The sequence below is a fragment of the Pseudorca crassidens genome, chromosome 2 (assembly GCF_039906515.1).
Source record: "Pseudorca crassidens isolate mPseCra1 chromosome 2, mPseCra1.hap1, whole genome shotgun sequence".
NCBI lineage: Eukaryota > Metazoa > Chordata > Mammalia > Artiodactyla > Delphinidae > Pseudorca > Pseudorca crassidens.
In genome coordinates, this window is record NC_090297.1 from 8,565,806 (window position 1) to 8,588,710 (window position 22,905).

The 22,905-nt window shown below is 44.3% G+C and overlaps 1 protein-coding gene across 3 annotated transcripts in view; it reads right to left on the bottom strand.

Moving 5' to 3' along the window:
* The window catches only part of MTOR (mechanistic target of rapamycin kinase), a 117,120-nt gene that overhangs the window by 67,175 nt on the left and 27,040 nt on the right, over positions 1-22,905 (bottom strand). For all 3 annotated transcript variants that reach the window (XM_067720395.1, XM_067720386.1, XM_067720384.1), the window contains exons 20-28: positions 17,626-17,712; positions 13,578-13,745; positions 12,964-13,076; positions 12,484-12,646; positions 11,322-11,414; positions 10,487-10,633; positions 5,466-5,608; positions 2,677-2,839; positions 2,394-2,539 (exon numbers count right to left, since the gene is read on the bottom strand). In XM_067720395.1, coding sequence (XP_067576496.1) covers positions 2,394-2,539; positions 2,677-2,839; positions 5,466-5,608; positions 10,487-10,633; positions 11,322-11,414; positions 12,484-12,646; positions 12,964-13,076; positions 13,578-13,745; positions 17,626-17,712 — 1,223 coding nt within the window. The remainder of the gene's footprint in view (positions 1-2,393; positions 2,540-2,676; positions 2,840-5,465; positions 5,609-10,486; positions 10,634-11,321; positions 11,415-12,483; positions 12,647-12,963; positions 13,077-13,577; positions 13,746-17,625; positions 17,713-22,905) is intronic.

The following is a 22,905-nucleotide window of genomic DNA, read 5'->3' on the forward strand; positions in this document are numbered from 1 at the left end:
ATAAGGGTTGGCAAGGAAGTGGAGAAAAGGGAGCCCTTGTGCACTGTTGGTGGGAATGTAAAGTGGTGCAGCCACTACACCACTATACTGGTGGTTCCTCCAGACATTGAAAACAGAAGTACCACGTGAGCCAGCAATTCCATTTCTGGATATACTTCAAAGGAAACAAAATCACTATCTCAAAGAGATATCTGTACTCCCATGTTCATTGCAGTATTATTCACAATAGCCAAGATATGGAAATAACCTAAAATGTCCTTCAAAAGATGAATGGATAAAGAAAATGTGAAATATAGTTTATGTATATATATATTATGTGTGTATATATATATGTACATACACACACATATAATATACACATAATGGAATATTATTCAGTCATAAAGAAGGAAATTCTATCATTTGTGACAACATGGATGAATCTAGAGGGCATTATGCTAAGTAAAGTAAGACAGAGAAAGACAAATACTGTATAGTATCACTTATATGTGGAATCATTTTTTAAAAAGCTGATTTCATAAAAACAGAATAGAATGGTGGTTGTCAGGGGATGGGAGAATGGGGAAGCAGGGAGATGTAGGTGAAAGGGTACAAACTTTCAGTTGTAAGATGAGTAAGTTGAGTATCTAATGCACAGCATAGCAACTACAGCTAATAATACAGGTTTGTATATTTGAAATTTGCTGAGAGTAGATCTTAAGCATTCTCACCACACACACACACACAAGAGCTAACCATGTGAGGTGACGGATGTGTTAATTACCTTGATCTCAGTAATCATTCCATAATGCATACCAAATCATCGTGCTGTACATTTTAAATATCTACAATTATATTTGTCAATTACTCCTCAATAAAGTTGGGGGGGACAAAACATCTATATTACACTAATCAAAACCTATAGTTGCTGAAATTTACTCATACTTTTATAGATACACAATTGAATAACTGAAGTATAAACTTTTTGTGACAAGGTTAATGTCAAAAAAAAATGTCACCATATGTGGTATTTTAGAAATCGACATTCAAAGTCCAATTTATTTGGGGAAAGACATGATTCTATTTTTATCCTTTTTTTTTTTTGGGTACGCGGGCCTCTCACCGCTGTGGCCTCTCCTGCCGCGGAGCATAGGCTCCAGACGCGCAGGCCCAGCAGCCATGGCTCATGGGCCCAGCTGCTCTGCGGCACGTGGGATCCTCCCGGACCCGGGGCACGAACCCGTGTCCCCTGCATCGGCAGGCGGACTCTCAACCACTGCGCCACCAGGGAAGCCCTATTTCTATCTTTCTGGTCACTTTTTTTTTCTTTTTTTTTTTTGGTACGCAGGTCTCTCACTGTTGTGGCCTCTCCCGTTGCGGAGCACAGGCTCTGGACGCGCAGGCTCAGCGGCCATGGCTCATGGGCCCAGCCGCTCCGCGGCATGTGGGATCCTCCCGGACCGGGGCACAAACCCGCGTCCCCTGCATCGGCAGGCAGACTCCCAACCACTGCGCCACCAGGGGAGCCCTCTGGTCACTTTTTAAAGTGTTGAAAGGAACACTTTTTAGCATCTACTCAAAAGCAGAGCTAGCAGAAAACTTGGTTATTTGATTATCCTTTCAAATGAAGGAAGCAACACACACAGCAGGCTGTTTCAGCCACAGTGGAGGTACTTATTAGCTGGGTGATTTTTCCTAAACTATCTGTAGTGAAATAATCAACCATGTTAGCATTTACATGAAGATAATTAGATCCTGAAGCTAATATTCTCTGATGATCATTAGGGGAAGTGAACAGTTCTCTAGGAGCTGTGGAGCTAACATTTAAGGCTGCTTGTAATTTCATAACAGCAAAAAATTTATTAAACAACCTATTTTTTTCCATACCCAGAAGACTCAAAACCATCTTATGAGAGAACATAAGCAAATGAGGGAAAAGACCACTGAATTTCAGACTCTGTCTTTTACATTCATAGAACTCCAAGGAGGAAGACTCAGGCACCAACGTATTTAGCCAATAAAAACCCACCCTGCCCTTGGGTGGTCTCTGAGGCACAGAATCCAGCTCCTAGTCCCAAGCCAGAGGGCGCGATCTAACCCAGACGTAAAATCTATCCTTCCTAGGCTGCTCCGTCCACAGAACTGCTTCTAGGCTAATTTCATTGGGACAAGTAAGCACAGGTTGGAAAACAACAGAAGCCCAGGTGCTAAGGGTCAACAGAAACGACAATTCTGGCTAGAATACTGGGGAGAGCCATCTGCAACCACATCTCATTTAAACGTGCTGGCCAGGCCTGATGGCAGATTTCATAGAGCAGAGGTCTCCAACTGCCTCCAGTGAACTGTCACCAGGTAGTGGGAGAAGAGAGGTCATTTTAGATGAAGGCAGCAATTAAAAAGTGTTTATGGCCTACCTGATGAGAGACTCTAGGATGGCAGGGGTGGGACCCTTCTGGAACTCCAGTTCTTTGTAGTGTAGCGCTTTGGCATATGCTCGGCACTTGGCAGCCCTCTCACCCAGCAGAACAATGCCATTGTCATCCCTCAATGGCAGGGGGCCCTGGAGAAGAGCAGAACCCCACAGCATAGGAAAATGGCAGACGGGGCACAAGCAAGAGTGGGCTGTGAGGGTGCTTCTCCCCTCTCACCAGCTGGTTCCCCGTCAGGCTCCATCTGGACAACTGGGCAAAGTCTCACCTTGTCACTGTGTTCCATGAATTCAGCCAAGTTTAAGAGGGTTTGTGTGACTTCAGCGATGTCCTGGGAGGTGAGGGCCAACTCGATGCTTCTGATGAGCTCATCCTGCTGGTCTTCATTCAGCTCAGACCAGCAGGACACAAACGCAGCGTTAAAGAGATCCCTGAAGGCAGACAGGAGTGAAGACAAATGTTGGAAATGCCTCTCCTGCCTCTGCCTGGTGCCACAAAGTCACACCTACCAATCTACTCCCGGCATCACTGATTATGGTTATACAGGCCAGGGCTGTCCAAAAGAACTTGCTGGAAATGGTCTATATCTTCCCTGCCCAATATGGTAGCCATTGGTCAATGAACACTTGAACTTTGATAAGTGTGACTAAGGAACTGAATTTTAAGTTTTAGTTAATTTTAATTAAGTTAAAATAAGCACACGTGGCTAGTGACTGCTGTATTTTACAGTGCAGGTACAGGGCACTGGGGGTGGGGGCGGGGTGTGTGGGGAGAAAGAAGAGCAGAGAAAAGTAACTTGTCTCCACAGTGGTTGCATCACTTCTCTTCACTGGAGGGGATGAACAGAAAGGGACTTCTAACATAGCAGTTGACATAACAGATTCAGAAAACAATAATCTTCAAATGATTCTTGGGATGCTTCTTCTCAGGCAATGTCCAAAGTCCTAAGATCAGAAGCGGCAAAGGCAGCATCTGCTACTGCTTTTCAAAATATAAGCAGAACCTTTAGTAGGATGGTCATAAACAAAATGACAACAGAACTTAAGAAACTAGCAGTATTAGAAAATAGAATCCAAATCCATAAGTCTTAAAAGATTCTCTTAGCCAAACCTCTAACAGCCGGGGCCTTGGGAAGACCTGGAAGCAGAGGTATCATTTCTAGGATCACTATAACTATTTAAAATCACTACAGCACCACTTGGGTGAATATATTTGCTACCCCTGACATTTGAATTTTAATACTACCCTCTTTTTTTTGAATGTGTGGAGAGGGGAGTTGGAAACCACAGGACATGCCTAGATAATGTATGGGGTAAGGGATCTGATGCTTATACATCTACTTTTCATTACATATTTTAAAAGGTTAAGTCAGATCGATGTATATATAATTTTGGAATCTGATGGAAGAAAACAAAATTTGAAATTCAAAGGATAACATGAAGATCAAAAGAAACCCTGTGTAAATTAAGAAGTAAGCTTTCTGATCTAGGTCCAAGGCCACGCTGGCTCCCAAATGAACACACCTGGCACTAAGGGGACAGACACACATGTGTATATTTCTCACAAGCCTCTTGTGGATGACAGTGTGCCCAAAAGGGACTCGGAGCAGATGAGAGGGACGCTACAGTAGCCAGCGTGTGAAATCCGCACACTATGGAAACAGAGAAGTCCTAGGAATGATTTTTAAGCATTATAAAATATTTGAAAGAAATCAGATGAACTAAATCATGGCATCCAAGCAACAGCCTCAGGGACCATCGCTATTCTTGCTAAATACACTCCAAATAGCAAACCAACTGTGCTGATGAAAGTGAAATGGAATACCTCATGTTTTGCTTCTTGTTAATGAAAAGGATTGTTAATTAAATCACCATTTAATGCCTCATTATAAATAAGAACTGTCCATTGTAGAAAAATTTAGAAAATAAGGAAAAGAATAAAAAACAACTGCTCCTTAAATCCTCCTACTTAGAGATAATCATTATGTATTACTTTCTCATCTTTTTCCTATGTACATATATTTTTAATAGCTGAAATCACACATTTATACCATTTTGTATTCCATTTTATTCACTTACATCATACTATGAATCTTTTACATGCATTAAAACTTTTTATAAACCAAATTTTCAATGACTTTTTAAGATTCCCTGTTAAAGGTTTATAGTATTTTTTATGGCAAATTCTACTTTCCGAAGACGGCTGCAGCACTAGCTCCTGTTCCATGCGCCCTTCTAGGAGCCTCCCACTCCCCTATAAAAAGGTGGCATCCACGTCTCCTCCCCTTGAGCCCGAGTAGGCCTGTGTGACTGCCTTCAACAACGCAGTGGGACAGAAGTAACACTATGTGACCTCCAAGACTAGGTCACACAAGCACCAAGCACTTCTGCCTCGTTCCCTTGGGGACACTCACCCTTGAACCCAGCCAGTTTCCTGGGAGGAAGCCTGAGCAATCCATATGGCAATCCACGTGGAGAGGAACCAAGGCCCCTGGCCAGGGCTGAACTTCCAGCCAACAGTCAGCCCCAACTTACCAGACATATGGATGAGCCATCTTGGAAGTAGGTCTTCTAGCCCCTGGACAAATACCCCTGACACTGTGTGGGGCAGAGACAAGCTGCTCCCACAAGTCCTGCCCAAATTGCAGATTTGTGAGTAAAATATGTAATTTTTTTAGACTGCTGTTGTTTTAGACCACTAAGTCTTGGGGTATTTGTAATGCAGCAATAAATAACTGGAGTATCACTATTACTGGAAAACAGGTTATATTAAGCTATTACATAGTTGTTTTCAGAGTTATAAATGACTTTGTAATTAAAGTTTTGGACCTAGATCTACCAAGGGAAGGTACACTAGCAAGGTTAAAATGGATGTTTTTCCTATAATAAGAGCTTCTTTAATTTGCTTTTTTATCTTTTCCCCCAGAGGTTAACAAAATTAAAAAATCCTTTTACTATTACTGCTAATAAAAACTAATTCTTATACAACATTTTCTACGTGCTGACCCTCTTGATCCCAATCTGAAGCTGGGAGGAAGGGAGCCCTGACACACCATACCTGGCCATCGGGTTGTAGGCCTGTGCCAGGGCCCAGCAGGAGCGCAGGGAGGGCGAGGAGGAGTCCTTCAGCAGCTCCAGGCTCAGCCGCCTCAGCCATTCCAACCAGTCATCTTTGGAGACCCTTCTGGCAGCTCCCCAGGCCTATCATGCCACAGGCGACAAAGGAAAACCATCAACTGTAAGGGCCAATTGTAAACAGCCCTTGACTATCTAATGATTATTCCACTTCTTTGATTTATAAAATTATACCTCTCATGATAAAATCCCTGAGTGCAAATACAAAAAAGTAATATTTAAAGCCATAAAACAAAAGCAGCAAACTCTCATAATATAAAGAAAGCCTGTTTTACACCTCATTTGCGCTGGACTCTATCTGCAAAGCAGAGAGCTCTACAGCCCTAAAAGTGGATGGGGACCATCACACTCAGAATGCATCCAACAAAGCCGAATGGCCTCCAGCAGTGTGTGAGGGGCCTGGGACACCCTGCAGTGGGACACTGGCTCATCTTACAGCAGAGTCACACAGGGAGAGGGGAAATGCTCAGGTTGACATCATCCTCAATAGTGTGACCATCAGGTGAGCACTGAGCCCAGAGTACAGGGCAGTATGGTGGAATGAGACAAAAGGAGTTGAACAGATTGAATTTTTTTTTTTTTCCTTTTTGCGGTACGCGGGCCTCTCACTGTTGTGGCCTCTCCCGCTGCGGAGCACAGGCTCCGGACGCGCAGGCTCAGCGGCCATGGCTCACGGGCCCAGCCACTCCGCAGCACGTGGGATCCTCCTGGATCGGGGTGCAAACCCGTGTCCCCTGCATCGGCAGGCGGACTCTCAACCACTGCGTCACCAGGGAAGCCCTGAATTTTTACTTTGTAGTTTATCCCCTCCAACTTTCCTCGAAACTCTCAGCTCTCCAGGCACCAAGAGGTACTAGCAGGGGCAGCTTAGGGAGGTGGATGGGAAGATTCAGGCCCTGGAGCTGGGCAGTAAAGGGGAGTGGTCAGCAGCCACACTCTGTGGAGCTCAGTGGCTGGAGTTCAAATCCCAGGTATGTAACGTATTGGGTGTCTGATCTTGGGCAAGTTACTTAACTTCCCTGTGCCTCAGTTTCTTCATCTGTAAAGTGTCGATAATAGTCCCCATATCAGAGGGTGTTCTTTTTTAAATTAATTAATTAATTTATGGCTGAGTTGGGTCTTTGTTGCTGCACGCAGGCTTTCTCTAGTTGTGGTGAGCGGGGGCTACTCTTTGCTGTGGTGCGCGGGCTTCTCACTGCGGTAGCTTCTCTTGTTGCGGAGCACGGGCTCTAGGCGTGTGGGCTTCAGTAGTTGTGGCTCGCGGGCTCTAGAGCGCAGGCTCAGTAGTTGTGGCGCATGGGCTTAGTTGCTCCGCGGCATGTGGGATCTTCCTGGACCAGGGCTCGAACCTGCGTTCCCTGCATTGGCAGGCGGATTCTTAACCACTGCACCACCAGGGAAGCCCCCAGAGGGTGTTCTAAGGATTAATTAACTAAGTTAGAGACTTCCCTGGCAGTCCAGTGGTTAAGACTCCATGCTTCCACTGCATGGGGCACGGGTTCAATCCCTGCATGGGGCACGGGTTCAATCCCGCATGCCACATAGCATGGCCAAGATTTAAAAAAAAAAAAAAAAAAGATTAACTAAGTTCATACGTGTAACAGATTTAGCACAGTGCTCAGCACAAGTTAGTGCTTTACGCTGAGTGCCTGCTACTCTGAAGTTAGAAACACCTGGTTGGAACCCTGGCCCTGCCACTCACCTGCTGTAGGGACTCTGGGCAAATTACTTGTACACTGCTGTCTGAGTCTTAATCTTCCTCATTTAGGGATAATGCAGCTAAAGGGCCTAGCTGGAATAGATGAGCAAAACATGGTGGCTCGTATAATCAAAATGACATCTCGTTGAATTGGCTTAGCCCTAACTACTAAATCCCTAACTTTTAAAATATATTCTGAAAAGATTTTTCTGGCAGAACAGACATGTCACTCCTCCCTAAACAGGGAAATCAGATAAGTTAAAGCAGAAGTTCTCAAGTGAAGTAGTCCAGGGAGTGAAAGAGACACCCATGTGCTACACCACCTGACCATCAATGACTCAATCCATCACCTCCTGGGATAAATGGAGATTTGCTATAGCTTTTGATGAGTTACCAAGGCGTAACATTACATAAACTAATATTTTTTGTCAAAAACTGAAGTAGAGCTACTACGAGAGACAAATTAAAAATTTATGTGAAGGATTCTCACTCACCATACAATGAGAACCCCTGAACTAGAAGAAGATACCAAAGACTTTTAGACCTTGTTCTGTTGAACGAAATGGGAACATCAAGTCCTTTTCGATCCACAGATTTCTGGTTTCCTTCCTATACAGCGAGTCTCTGGATACCAGCACTGTATTACAAGGCATTTAGAAGTCAGACACATACAAGGAAGCATTACTAATATCTTTTGCCCTCTAATGATATGAGGTTGAGCTTGGGTAAGGCGAAGGCACTAAAACACAGTGGTTAAGAGACTGGTCTCTGGAGTCATACCTGGGTCAGATCCTGGCTCCACCATCTACTGGCTGACATTGAGCAAATTACTTAACCTTTCAGTGCCTCAATGTCCACATCCATAAAAGAGGGATACTGATGACAGCATCAAACTTATAGGGTTACTGTGAAGATTAAATGAGTCAATACACGTAAAGTGCTCACAACAGTGCCTGACACACGGGAAGCGCTCAACAAATGGTGGTGGTGGTTAGTGCTATCATTAACATCGGTACCATTTGATAAATGGTAGCAAAAGGCTCTTCAAAAAATTTCAGCTTAAGGAACAACTGCACAATCTATCAAACAGGATATGTCCCTCACCTGGGCCTTTCCCCACTGCTCTGTAATCTAAAACATAATCAACTCTCAATTCTCTGGGTTCTACAGTAACTGTTGAAACGCCAGCCAGTTTCCTCTCCTCACCCACCCACCGCTGACTGCCTCATCTGGTTACACTGGTGCACGCTGATGGAACGCCAGCTTACTCATTTAGAAGGTAAGCCCGAATAGATTACCATGAGACAGGAAAGCTGCTGAGCATCTTGGAAGGCATCCTAGAGGTACACGTAAATGGTTTGTATGTTTTCTGTACTATGTAAATCCTCTATTAGCACAGCCAACAGAAAGGTGACTGAGGTGGCAAATTATTATTCTGAAAGCTGGTTAAAGCTGACAAATATACCAATCCCTAACTATCATCACATGAATATGTAGAAGCACAATTTACTTTTCGATGAAATGGATCTGAGAGTCAGCTGTGGAGAGCTTTGCTTAGGGTTTTGTTTTTTTTTTTTTTTGCAGTACGCGGGCCTCTCACCGCTGTGGCATCTCCTGCTGCGGTGCACAGGCTCCGGACGCACAGGCTCAGTGGCCATGGCTCACGGGCCTAGCCGCTCCGCGGCATGTGGGATCTTCCTGGACCGGGGCACGAACCCGCGTCGCCTGCATTGGCAGGCGGACTCCCAACCACTGCACCACCAGGGGAGCCCGCTTAGGGTTTTTTAACTTGATCTGTTCTCTCAGGTGAGACAGGCGGAGATTCTTTTTTCTGTTTGGCAAAGGTTATGCCTATTTTTCCAAGTCCTGGGTAGAAAGCAAAACTTTCTGGAAGCAAACTAGACCACTGGGGAACTTCCTAAAATAGAGAGAACAAAGCCCTAAAGCTGAGTGGACAGCTGCCTGGTTGGAAGGATATTCTGAACCTAGGCAGGCTGAAAACATCTGGGTGGAAACGTGCATCTGGCCTCCTTGTCTGGCCCCTCCCTCAAATGTGAGGTGTCAGCATGGTGGCCTCAACAACTGCTTGGGAATGCCAGGTGTTGATGACCTTTCTCCTCCTGAAGTCTTGGACTAGCAGTTACAAAACACGCAGAGGTACAGCAGCATCACTCATGACCCAGGGGTATTTTACCACTTTCATCTTAAATCATCAAACGTTTCTCAGTAGTGGTCACTTTGCAGCTGTCTGTGTGGGTAAAGACTGATGTCAGGAGTACAGGCCAGTGTTTCAAAGCTGTGGGTGAGCACACGCACACAGGTCTGTGTGCAAATCGTTATGGGCTTGGCCAAAAGAAGACACCAAGCCAACTAGGACCCAGCCCTGCCCAGTTCTTTACCTCTACCTGCTGCTACACATGAAATGCAGCTGTGTTGCATCAGCTGCTAAGAAAGAAAACCACCACATTGAAATTCAAACTGGGAGCTGCTTACAGTCCCCAGAAGTACCAAAGACTAATGCAAAATGTGGAAAATAAGCAACCTGGTATATTTATTTAAAAGTCAGTGAAGTATATGATTACTCTGTTTAGATCCATCCATTAGAGATGATTTGAAACTGCCTGTTTTTAAGTGCATAGCTGGTGGCATACATGATGAGAAGCTGCTTATATCCCAGGCTTTGGTCAGCATAGAGAATCCAGTACTGATCTGCAGAGATCTAAAACCTTGCTACTCAAAGTGTGGTCCGTGGACCACTGGCATCGGCATTACTTGGGAGCTTGTCAGAAATGGAGACTATCAAGGCCTGAGCTTGGGCCTGAATCAGAACGAGCATTTTAACAACAAGCTCCCCAGCATGCGGTAAGCCCAGCGAGTCTGAGAAGTTTGAGAAGCAGTGCTTTAAAGAGCCTGCATCAGGTTCAGTGCTAACTAGGAGGCTCACTGGTTGTGTTCTGGTCATGTAAAAAATGAGAATGCTATTTGCAACAATGCATTCCACTGTCAAAGCTCCAAGGGAACACAAAAGGACACCTTGTTCTTTATTTTCCTTCTATTAAAAAATTGTATAATTCAGATACTTGGAGAAAAAATAAAATGACCTAAGTTCGTGGTATCTAGATTTTCAGAAAGATGCTTGGTTTTTGGTTGTTTTAAACAGAAAACAGCAAGAGCTGAAAGTTTTGAACAAGAGAGAAGAGCAGGGGCTCTCCTTTCCAAGCCCCCCCAGGAAACGATGGACCTGCCTTTTGGAGGTTGATGGTGCTGACGTGCAGTTTCTTCATGGGTCCCGTTTCCACTGGTCCGCTAGCCAAGGCATCCCCTTGGCCACTCCGCAGCATTCGATGCTGGTAAATCAAAGGGTCCTCTTCTTCATCAGCAAGGGTGTATCCCTGCAACCAGAGATTTAGAGAACCCTCTGCAACTTCACAAGCTGCTCCCAGTTTAGAAAACATCCTTAAACCTTGGGAGGGCCACACCTTCTGGAAGAGCCAGGATTTAGGTTAAGATTCCACATATGGACAGAATGAATCATAGGTGGGCTGTATTCCGCACTGAGACCAGTCTGTGTTGGTCACTCCTGGCCACTGACAAGCACTGACTTAGTAGTATGAGCATGCAACTGGCAAATGTGAGACAACCGTGTGTCATAAACATGACGAAGAGCTGGGCCGGCAAGGAGCTGCTGCCTGTTTTTGTAGGACCTGAGAGCCAAGGATGGTTTTTGCATTTTTTAATGATTGAAAAAAAATTGAAAGAAGATTGCTATTCTGCAACATGTGAAAATTATTAGAGAATCATATTCTGGTGTCCATAAATGAAGTTCTACTGGGACACAATCAGGCTCATTCGTTTACATACGCATATGGCTGCTTACAGGCTGCAGTGGCAGAGCTGAGTAGTTTCATCAGAGACCACACAGCCTACAAAGCTGAAAAAATTTACTATCTTGACATAAAAAGTTTGCCAATCTCTAGTTCAGAGCTAAAAAGCTAGATATACCCCCACTGCTAAGATTACAAGAATACCAGTTGAGAAGGACAATGCGGGACTTGCAAACAGAAACAAAGCGCAGCTCACCTTGACAATCCTGCAGATGAGGACATCATAGCGCTGATGGTTGATTCGGTGTCGCACCAGAACTTTATTTACCATTGGAATGAAAATTTGGTACTATAACAAGAGAGGAAGCAGGTCAGAAACCATTACTTTGGAGAGTGGGAAATAGAAAAAAGAATATTACCCCTACCACATTACAGCTACTACTTCTGGGTTTGGGACTAGCTCTGTGGTACTTTTGACCGCTTGTGCTACCTCATCCCCCTCACCTTCCACCTGCGTCACTGCAACAGCCTCTGATTTTAATGGTCTCTCTGCTTCCCCTCTTGGCCCAGTCTATTCTTGCGCACAGCACTGAGAATAATCATTTAACAATGCTAGGGCAGGTCACAGCACTCCTGGGCTCAAAATCTCCAAAGAATCCTAGTCTTGCTCAGAGTGAAAGCCAGCTATGATGGCCTACAACAGTGATGTGCAAAGTTTAGGGGGCATCAGAACCACCTGGAAGGCATATGAAAGCAGAGATTGCTGGGCTCCACGGTCGGAATTGCTGGCTTGGTAGGTCTGGGGTGAGGCGTGAAACTCTGCAGTTGTAAGGAGCCCCAGCTAAGCAGATGCTAATGCTGCTTGTCCCGGGGCCACATTCTGAGGACCACTGGCCACAACGCCTAGCTTCCATGCCTACTGCCAGCACAGCCTCTACAAGGTTCTCTCTATGCCCTTTTCCAAGTACCTTCCCCCGCCTCCCTCCCCTGAAGTCACTGCTCTCCTGCTGCCCCCACCCTTCAAGCACACTGCCATCTCGCACCTTTGCCTTTGCTAATCCTTCTGCCTGCAGCCAGCTCCCTGGCGTTGGGCCTTTCCTTTATTTAGGTCTCTGCTGAAATGTTACCTTATCAGAGAGGTCTGCCTCTAAAGAAACAGCATCTCTCCCTACTCCCTCCCATCCCTCTTATGAGATAAATTATGTCTCGTAACTTTGCTTCATTGGAACGTAAGCTCTGTGAGAACAAGGACATCACTCTGTTTACGGCGTTATCCCCAGAACAGCACTCAGCCCACACAGGTGGCTCAATAAATACTTGCTGAATAAAGAAGGAAAAAAAGGCACAATTCCTAGCTCTTTGTCAGTGATTGAGGCCTACAGATTAACAAGCGGAGGAGTCGAGGACTCCTGCCTCACCTTCTTCCCCAGCTGAAACACGAGTGAGGACAACGTGTCCATGGCTGTGGGACGGAGTTCTGGGCTCTGGTCCAGCGTTCGCACAATCGGGTGAATGATCCGAGAGGCATAGTCAGTGAAATCCAGGGACTCCGTCAGGCGGTCCACTGTCTCTAACGCTGCCCTACAACAATCGCTGACATACAGTAACTGCTAACACACAGCCCAAGAATCAGAGAAGTGGCTGAGGGCTACCTTTACAATCAGCACCCAACGGGAAGGAATGGCTTCTGACATTATTTTGGGTACAGAGATCTAACACACATTCCTGTGGGATGGGGACAGTGAAGATTTCCATAAACCTGGTACATATCTGGAGTAAACTAATGAGAGTTGAAATAACAAAAAAATAGAGAGATGGCCTGGGGACTTAAGAAAAGGGCATTTTCAACAAAACATTAAAAGCTTGATAACTGTTAGTCCTAAAGGGTAGGTGCTCACTTTCGAGATGGCAATGGAACTTCAGGGGCATCAAACAACTTCACGACAGGGGGCAATAACAGATGCAGATAGTCATCCAGGTTGGCGCCAAACAGCTGGATTGCAGCAAGCAACTGCAAAAAGGAGTAAAGGCACGGCGGTGAGCACATACAGTCAGGTGTCAAGTATCTAAGCACCTGAGGGGCGGCAGTGGTATGGATAACTCAAAATTCTTTGGGGACTCTGAAAAGCCTTTATTAAATGGCTCTGAATTACATTCTCTTGGTAGCACTTTTCCCCGTCATTTTATTTCACTTATATGTTACTTTGCTTTCTCTGAACTTATTTCAACTGGTAAGGAATCAGTTGCTGGATAATAGAGAAAACTGGTATGCTAAATAAAATATTTACCAAGAATAATCCATTAAAAGAGACAAAACATAAGGACAATCAAGAGAGGATGAGAAACATTCTGTAAACTGTACACTGCACGCATCAGATACTACAGCATTCTTTAGAGTCAGTCTTACGGACCGAGCGTCCCCCTGTCACTCAGAACAGGGTCTCTTAGATGATCATCCAGGGACTCTGATGGACTCTGGAAATCTCTCCAGAGGACGTCCCAGGTTACTCACCTTGATGGAGACGATGCGGCCTGGGCTATTGTCATGCATGAAGACTCGTAGCATGTGTGGGATCAGCTGGGGCAGGTAGAGCTTAAATTCACCCCCAAGAGCTACCACAATCTGCTCAATGAGAAGAATGATCGTGCTCTGGATGGAGGTGTTCATGACCCAGAATTCCTATAAAGAGGGAAGAGACAGAGGAGCAAAGTCGGGGGCCCTTCTGCTGAAATATGAACCAAGGAACTGAGACAGCCAAACGAAGCACAAATGCAGCGAGCATGGTCTGTGCCATGGGACGCCTTCCTTACCCTCCTCTCCCCAGGCCTCCCTGTAGCCTACGTCAGTCACAGCGAGCAGCTAAGCTGCATTTCCCCAAAAGCACCAGGCTACATGGCTCCTCGTGCTTTGCTCATGCTGCTCTCGGCTTAGAATCCCACCTCTTGCTCAGCTAAGCCCATCTGTCTTTCCAGACGTGGCTCAAGCCTCACTTCGCCTAAGAAGGCGTTCCTATCTCCTTCCATTATCCACTGTGGGTCCCTCTGCTCTGCTCTCTTCTAGCACCTGTAATACTTAATGTTCTTTGCCGCCTTCCCTCTACTCGACTGTAGGCTGGTTAAGGGCAAGAAACCCTCGGTCCACCTCTGTCTCCCTGAATCTAGCAGAGCGCCTGGCATATTCCAGCCACCCAAACCCATCTGGCAGAATGAACAAACGACCAGGCCTGCATCACTCTAGGAGCTCTCCAGCCGTCTAGGGGTGGTCCCACTATGGGTAGCACCTGGGCTCTGCCAGAGGGTGACTTCAGTGTTAACAAGATTTCCTGCCCTTTTGGATTTAGACTTTGCTCGACAGCATCTGACATCTGTCCCAAACCATTTTCAGGCCTGGAGAGTGCCACAAGAGGAGCATTTTTCTACATTCATCTAATTATATCCCACATAAATTACTAAAATAAAAACTTGGCCAACTGGCTCCAGATCCTGTCTCGGTACTGCAACGCAAATTGGTCCAAGTCTCTCACTCCAGGAAAAGCTGTCATTTCAAATCAATTCAGAAAGACAGTGGCCTACTGCCTTCTTTAAAACCTCCAGAGTAGGAGACTTAATGATGGCAACATATGCTTATTAGTACTCTTGGGCCCCCATTTAATTCAGAGTAGAAGTCAGTGAAAAAATAAAAAAAAAGATAACTCCTCAGATGGAAGGCTTTAAAAGAAGCCTAAGGTATTTTTATTTAGAAAAAATTGTTCTTAACTCATAGTAGTTTACAAAGTAAAAACATTTCAAAAAAAATCTATACCAGAAGGTGCTGGTAAAACTTTCTTTCTCTCTGCTTGGAGAGAGGTATTCTCTTTGAAAAAGCTATTTTCTCTAGATAAAAAGCTTCGACAAAGAAACACCACAAATTTTATGGCCTCCGTGGTTTGTGTGATGTTCATTCACTGGGATCACACTCTGCCTTCTTTAGAGAAAGCCCGCCTACCTTTCCACTGCTGGGTCATCGGGGCTCCTCACAAAGGGTTTTCTCTACGTCAAAGAAACCAGGCAGCCTCCCCAGGGATGCCGGCTGGATCACTGTTCACAAAGCCTCGAGCCCTCCTGGGAGGAGCTCACTGAAATGCCCAGGAGCAAGAGCCAAAGAAGAGCCCTGTTGGCACCTTCTCTGTCTTGGAGGAAATGAAAGCTGTATTTTGCAGGTGTAAGGCTCCCAGCCTCAAACCCCTACATGTTTTGTCATCAGTCATTTCTGGGGAATAAGTCACAGATTACTTCAGCTTCAACCCCGGAGTGCACTGCTTCCTCCCTCCCCGCCCCACCCCCAACTCCCTTAACACCACCCGCAGGCTCTTTAGCATCCTACCTAACTCTTCCTGTACAGAGGCCCCTGTGGCAGGAGGCAGGGAACAGAGCAGCTTTTGCTTATTTATACATATAGGAGTTTTTCAGTTCTGAGACTCATTTTCGGGGAAGTTCCATTTTTGAAGGCGGCCACTTTCATTTTAGTCCTGCTGCTTCTTCCAAGCTAACTACAAAGGTCTGGTGTAGAAGAACAAAAATCACTGGAATAATTGTCTTCCAGTTCTTTGAGGAGACAGCCATCTCTGCAAAGCAATCTCCCTAAGCAGAGACACTGAAATTATAGAGAACAGTAGGAAGCACCCTCCCACTGCCAATACAGAAAAATGATACTGCCATCAATGGGGAGGCCTTTGCACCTAGACTTAAATAGACATTTCTCCAAAGAAGATATACAGATTGCCAACAAACACATGAAAGAATGCTCAACATCATTAATCATTAGAGAAATGCAAATGAAAACTACAATGAGATATCATCTCACACCAGTCAGAATGGCCATCATCAAAAAATCTAGAAACAATAAATGCTGGAGAGGGTGTGGAGAAAAGGGAACACTCCTGCCCTGCTGGTGGGAATGTGAATTGGTACAGCCACTATGGAGAACAGTATGGAGGTTCCTTAAAAAACTACAAATAGAGCTACCGTATGACCCAGCAATCCCACTACTGGGCATATACCCTGAGAAAACCATAATTCAAAAAGAGTCATGCACGATGTTCATTGCAGCTCTATTTACAATAGCCTGGACATGGAAGCAACCTAAGTGTCCATCAACAGATGAATGGATAAAGAAGACGTGGCACATATATACAATGGAATATTACTCAGCCATAAAAAGAAACGAAATTGAGTTACTTGTAGTGAGGTGGACAGACCTAGAGTCTGTTATACAGAGTGAAGTAAGTCAGAAAGAGAAAAACAAATACCATATGCTAACACATATATATAGAATCTAAGAAAAAAAAAAAAGGTCATGAAGAACCTAGGGGTAAGACGGGAATGGAGACACAGACCTACTAGAGAATGGACTTGAGGATGTGGGGAGGGGGAAGGGTAGGCTGTGACAAAGTGAGAGAGTGGCATGGACATATATACACTACCAAACATAAAATAGAGAGCTAGTGGGAAGCAGCCGCATAGCACAGGGAGATCAACTAAGTGCTTTGTGACCACCTAGAGGGGTGGGATAAGGAGGGTGGGAGGGAGGGAGACGCAAGAGGGAAGAGATATGGGAACATATGTATATGTATAACTGATTCACTTTGTTATAAAGCAGAAACTAACACACCATTGTAAAGCAATTATACTCCAATAAATATGTTTAAAAAAAAAAATTGGGACGAGAGCCTCTTCTCAAACACTGTTGCAGAGACTTCCCTGGTGGTGCAGTGGTTAAGAATCTGCCTGCCAATGCAGGGGACACGGGTTCGAGCCCTGGGCCGGGAAGATCCCACATGCCATGGAGCAACTAAGCCCGTGTGCCACAACTACTGAGCCCGCGTGCCACAACTACTGAAGCCGTCGCGCCTAGAGCCTGTGCTCCGCAACAAGAGAAGCCACCGCAATGAGAAGTCCGCACATCACAATGAAGAGTAGCCCCAGCTTGCTGCAACTAGAGAGAGCTTGCGCAGCAGCAACAAAGACCCAATGCAGCCATAAATAAATAAATAAATTTATGTACTTAAAAAAACCACAACACTATTACGGTCAGAAGGCGGTATTTATGCTTTTGAAGGTAGCAGGGAAAAGCATTACCTTCTTCCTCAGAGCCTGACAGCACTCCATCGTATTTAATGGCCCCAGGAAAACCCAATCCCCAATCCTCTCTTAAGGCCATGGTTTTACAGGCAGTAAGGAAGAGGGCTTTTGTGAGAACAGTAAAGCACTGTTGTGATGTTAAAGTGAAATTGCTTTGCTGTGTGTGAGGCAAAGAACTCCAGTTTATTTCTGGCAGAACAATTCCTTCAGGATTTCTCCTCAGATTTCACACCTTGAACTCTTGTACCTGGGAGCCTGTAGCGAGAGCCCCTCCACCCCCTTTCATAATCCAGTGGGATACCTTGTTCCACTTTTTATCCTCAGGTTATAACGTCTCTATGATGACCCATGAAAAAAATGTCCACATCATCCAAACCTGCTGCTGAATGCTCCTGGGCCCAAACACTGAGGAACAGGCCAAAGCATTAATTTCTACTCACTCTCATGAGTGTGACTATTTCATCCATGTAAGGCCTGATGTGGCTCTTCACAAAGGACACCAACATTCCCAGCTGCTGGAACAGAAACTGAAACAGAGAAGAGGTCAGCAAGTTGGCACCACGAAGGATGTAGAACTCCCAGGCTTACCCCAAGTGCACGCTAATGAATAAAGGCAACTATGGAATCGGTTTCTGCACCACCCTTTCTTCTGAGAATAAGCTTCAAAGAATGAGACTTAAAACCATCGGTGGTAACCATCGGTGGTAATGGTGGTGAGCGCTGAAAAATATGTCAGTGGCTTTACTCACCAGGTGAGGCAGTTTCTGCTCAGCAGGGACTTCGGGGCCAGACTAGCTGTTCTGAACTGTTTCTGTTACCTACTAGCTTTGTGACCTTCATTTAATCTCTCTGCACTCAGCCTCTTCTGTGGGAAAATGGGAGATAACAGTTCTTGTCTCACAGGCTTGTGGTAAGAGTTAACTGGGCTAATACCTGGAAAGCACTAGAACAGGGACACAAATACTGTTAAATGCCCAATGAACATCATCTATCATTGAAGGATTTCTGGAGTCACTGAAAACTTAAAAATGGACATGAAATTTTTAATTAACTATAGATGTATCTTTTGTTTATTCAGTCTTAATTCACTACCACTTACTTTCTAAAATAAATACAGCTAACTATTATGGGTATTGTGGTTCACTTATAGTAATTAACTCAATTAATTAGGTCTTAATTAATTAGTTAATTGTGTCTCTAAGAAACTGTGGGGACCTCCCTGGTGGCGCAGTGGTTAAGCATCCGCCTGCCAATGCAGGGGACACGGGTTCGAGCCCTGGTCCAGGAAGATCCCACACGCTGCGGAGCAACTAAGCCCGTGAACCACAACTACTGAGCCTGCGCTCTAGAGCCCACGAGCCACAACTACTGAGCTTGTGTGCCACAACTACTAAAGCCCGTGCGCCTAGAGCCCATGCTCCGCAACAAGAGAAGCCACCACAACGAGAAGCACGCACACCGCAACGAAGAGTAGCCCCCGCTCGCCGCAACTAGAGAGCCCGTGTGCAGCAACGAAGACCCAGTGCAGCCAAAAATAAATAATAAAATAAATTAATTTTAAAAAAAAGAAAGAAAGAAACTGTGAACCAAAACAGCAAGCAAATTGAGGGAGGGCTGGGATTAGGAGATTCTATTTAGGTTGGTATCTTGCAACTGTTAAGAGATGCCATTCACGAAATAAAGTTGGGAATAAAGATGGCTTAGGTAAGAGAAATCCCAACTACTTTCCAGGTTAAAGATGTCTTCAGGGTGTAGTTTTTATTCTGTTATGATCCTCAGATAGTGCTACATGTCAATATCAAGTTGCAAGTCATATTGTAAACCTCCCTTTCCCCCTCACCCCCCTCCCAATTTTTATAGCTCTCTATGCCTTTGCTGCCCTCCATTAACAAGAATAATTTCGTACGTATGTATTTTCACCCTTATCCACATTTTAAAACTTGAGTAAGTTGGGGAAAAATAAAAAGTATGTTTCAAATAGTGAGTAATGGACTTATAGAACTCATTACCTGAAGAGGTGAGACTGACAGGACACATAGGACTGGGCTCAGAGAGAGTTGGACTAATTTCTAAGGACAGGGACACCAGTGGATTCTAAGGGGCTTAGAAGCTGGTCTCACATGGCACACAGGTTCAACTTGGTAGAGCCATCCCTACCTATCTCCTGGGCACCTCCTCATAGAATCACTGCTGACGGTTCTTGTGCAATGGTCCCTACGAAAGTATATTACAGAGATCAAGGGACAGGAGACTCTAAAATACAATGGTTTTTGAGTTAAACTTTTGTTATGCAGAACCTGAAAGAAGGTAGAAAATCTAAACTGGAGGAAAAGCAGGGCAGCGGGGATGGCTGGTCAGGGGAAACCTTGAGACGAAAGGACAAAAGCCTCCTGATCCTTGCTGTCACTTCATATGAGGTGTCCATGGGGCAGCCTCTCTGGTGGCTGATTCATAAGGGTCAGCGGATACACCCAGGCAGGTGCCTCATCCCCAGGGAGGGGGCCCGAGTAGCCACCTCATTTCTTCTCCCTTAGATTCTTTCACAAGCTGTTTTCTCTTTTCCCTCCTGAACGTTTGTATTTTAAAAGAACATGTAGCTTTGTTCCTGAAAATATGGTGGGTTAGATCCCCTCCTAAATCCCCTTGCTATGAAAAGCCTAAAAGTAATGCATAAAAGATAAATGTTGTTATTAGATTATCAGAACTGAAACCTTTCACATAAAGCCAGACCTTCAAAAAGCTACATATCAAGAAAAATGGTGAAACCTCCTACCCCCAAATCTGTCCACTGGCAAAGGAGACAAAGTAATCTGTGAGTCTTGATGTGAGGTCTAGGTAGGAAGAGAAAGCCTTCCTAAGAGTTTGTAATTTCAGGCCACTCTCATATGAGTTTAGGGGGTTATTTTAACTACCTGTGTGGCCTGAGAAACTCTAAGCCAAGAAACTAACTAAAAGTTCTCCTAGACCACCTGGTAGAAGCAAATGCAGGCCCTCTCTGGAGAGATGTAACTTCAGAGCAGATATTCCAGTATTAACTGCTCCAGGGGAAGTCCAGCTGAATATGATGCATGATCCAAAATTGTAAAACACATAAGGACAGACTTACAGACTTGCCGCGAGTATGACTCAGCAGAAACAATAAACAACAGAATTAGACTCATCAAAAACCTTACATATATTGGAATTACTGCATAGAAAATATAAAGTAAACCTGTTTAAAATGCTTAAAGGAATAAGAGGGCTTCCCTGGTGGCGCAGTGGTTGAGAGTCCGCCTGCCGATGCAGGGGACACGGGTTCGTGCCCCGGTCCGGGAAGATCCCACATGCCGCGGAGTGGCTGGGCCCGCGAGCCATGGCCACTGAGCCTGCGCGTCCGGAGCCTGTGCTCCGTAACGGGAGAGGTCACAACAGTGAGAGGCCCGCATACCGCAAAAAAAAAAAAAAATGTAGTAGGAACTAAAAACTCAATGACAGGTCAAAAAGACATAGCTAAAGAATCAGTGAATAGAAAATGGATGTGAAGACATATCCAGAATACATCTCTGAGAGACAAAGATGAACAACAAGGATAAGAAACTAAGAGACATTAAGGACAGAGTGAGAAGCTCTAAATGTTGAATCTAATTCTGGAAGGAAAAAATAGAAGGGTGGAGTCCTCATATTCAGAAAGCCCACAAATCCCCATCAGGATAAGAAAGAGAAATGCATACCTAGATTTACAACAGTGCAACTTCAGGACAACAAAAACATGAGAAGGTCTGAAACAGCCATAGAGGAAAGGGAGATTACATGAAAAGGAATCATAATTTCTCAACAGTGACAAAAGAAGTCAGAAAACAGTGGGATAATATCTACAGCTGAAGGAGAACCCAGAATTGTATTCTCAGCTAAATAAAGATTTCATAAGAGGGTGAAATAAAGATTTTTTTCAGATGAACAAAAACAGAGCATTTACTTTGATGGATGCTCAGAAGAATTTGCCTTAGCGAGAAGGAAAATGGTCCTAGGAGGAAGCTCTGAGATGGAAGACAGTAATGAAGTGGCAAAAGGGATAAACATAAACACTGTCTGCATAAAATAACAGTAACGTTTAATTTGGAGTTAAAAAAAAGTGATACTAGATAATAACATAAGAGGGTAGGGAGATATAATACTTTGATCAGTCATTCTAAGTTTTGTATATTGTTCAGGGAAAGGATGGAGACAATGACTAATTTTAGACTTTGTTAAATAAGGTATGCAAGTCAAATTTTATGGGTGAAAAAGATAAAATTGGATGCATTCCTCATACTGTACACTGGGACATATTCCAAAGAGCTCAAAGATCTAAATGTAAAAGGTGAAGCCATTTAAGTACAAGAAGAAATAGAGGTGAAAATGATGTATACACAAAGCTTTTCATTGCAGGATTATTTTAAATATCAAAGACTGGAAAAACACAGTCATCAATAGGGACTGGTCAAATAGCTGTGGCATGTTCACACAATGAAGTACCAATTGCCTCTAAAGGAATGAAGACATTCTCACTATACTGCTATGGCATGAACTCCAGGATATGCTGCTGTGAAAGTGGATAAAAGTAAGATCCAGAAAGTTTATGCTATGTTATTCTTCTGAGGAAGGAAGGTGGGGGACATATATTTCCTTATATTTTCAAAAATAAACACTGAAAAGATAAATTTAAAAACTGATAAAACTGGTTAGCTTAGGGGGAAGTGTGGTAGGCAGGATTTCGGTAACCGAAAACTCCAAGTCCTAATCCTTAGAACCTGTGAATAAATTACTTTACATGACAAAAGGGGACTTCTGAAGATGTGATGAGGGAGCAGGACGCTGAGATGGGGAGATTATCCGGGTGGGCCCAATCTAATCACAGGAGTCCTTAAAAGCAGAGAACCTTTTCTGGTTATGTTCAGAGAGAAAGATTTGAGAGAAAAAGGAGAGTCAAAGAGATACAATGTTGCTGACTTTGAAGATGGAGGAAGGAGGCCAAAGAATGCAGGCAGCCTCTAGAAGCTAGAAAAAGCAAGGAAAGGGGTTCCCCCTAGAGCCTCCAGAAAGGAACACAGTCTTAATGGCACCCTGACTGTGGTTCAGTATCATCTATGCCAGACTTATGACTTAAAGAGCTGTAAGATAATCAATTTGTGTTGTTTCAAGTTACTAAATGGGTGGTGATTTGTTATAGCAGCAATAGTAAATGACAGAGGAAGGAAGAAACAAGGTATAAGAATAGGGATGGAAGCTAGTCTTTGCTGAATATATCTTATAGTTTTGACTCTTGAATTATGCTAACGTCTTACATAACTAGAATGAAAGTTAAATTACAAAAACTCACAAGAAATTTCTAAAAATTGAAAATAAATAGGAACAAATGAGTTTAACTATAAACCAAGTTGGTTGCACAATCACTCAAAAAATTATTTCAAGTGACTTTGAACACAGTATTTTGGTGTATATCCCCAACAACACACATCCTAAAAACAATAACAAATTGCAAAAGACCTTGAACTGCATTCAGTAATCATATTGTTAATACTAATACTGGTTATATACTATTTATATGTATACAAAAATACATATATTTTGGGGCTTCCCTGGTGGCACAGTGGTTGAGAGTCTGCCTGCTGATGCAGGGGACACGGGTTCGTGCCCAGGTCTGGGAAGATCCCACATGCCGCGGAGCGGCTGGGCCCGTGAGCCATGGCCGCTGAGCCTGC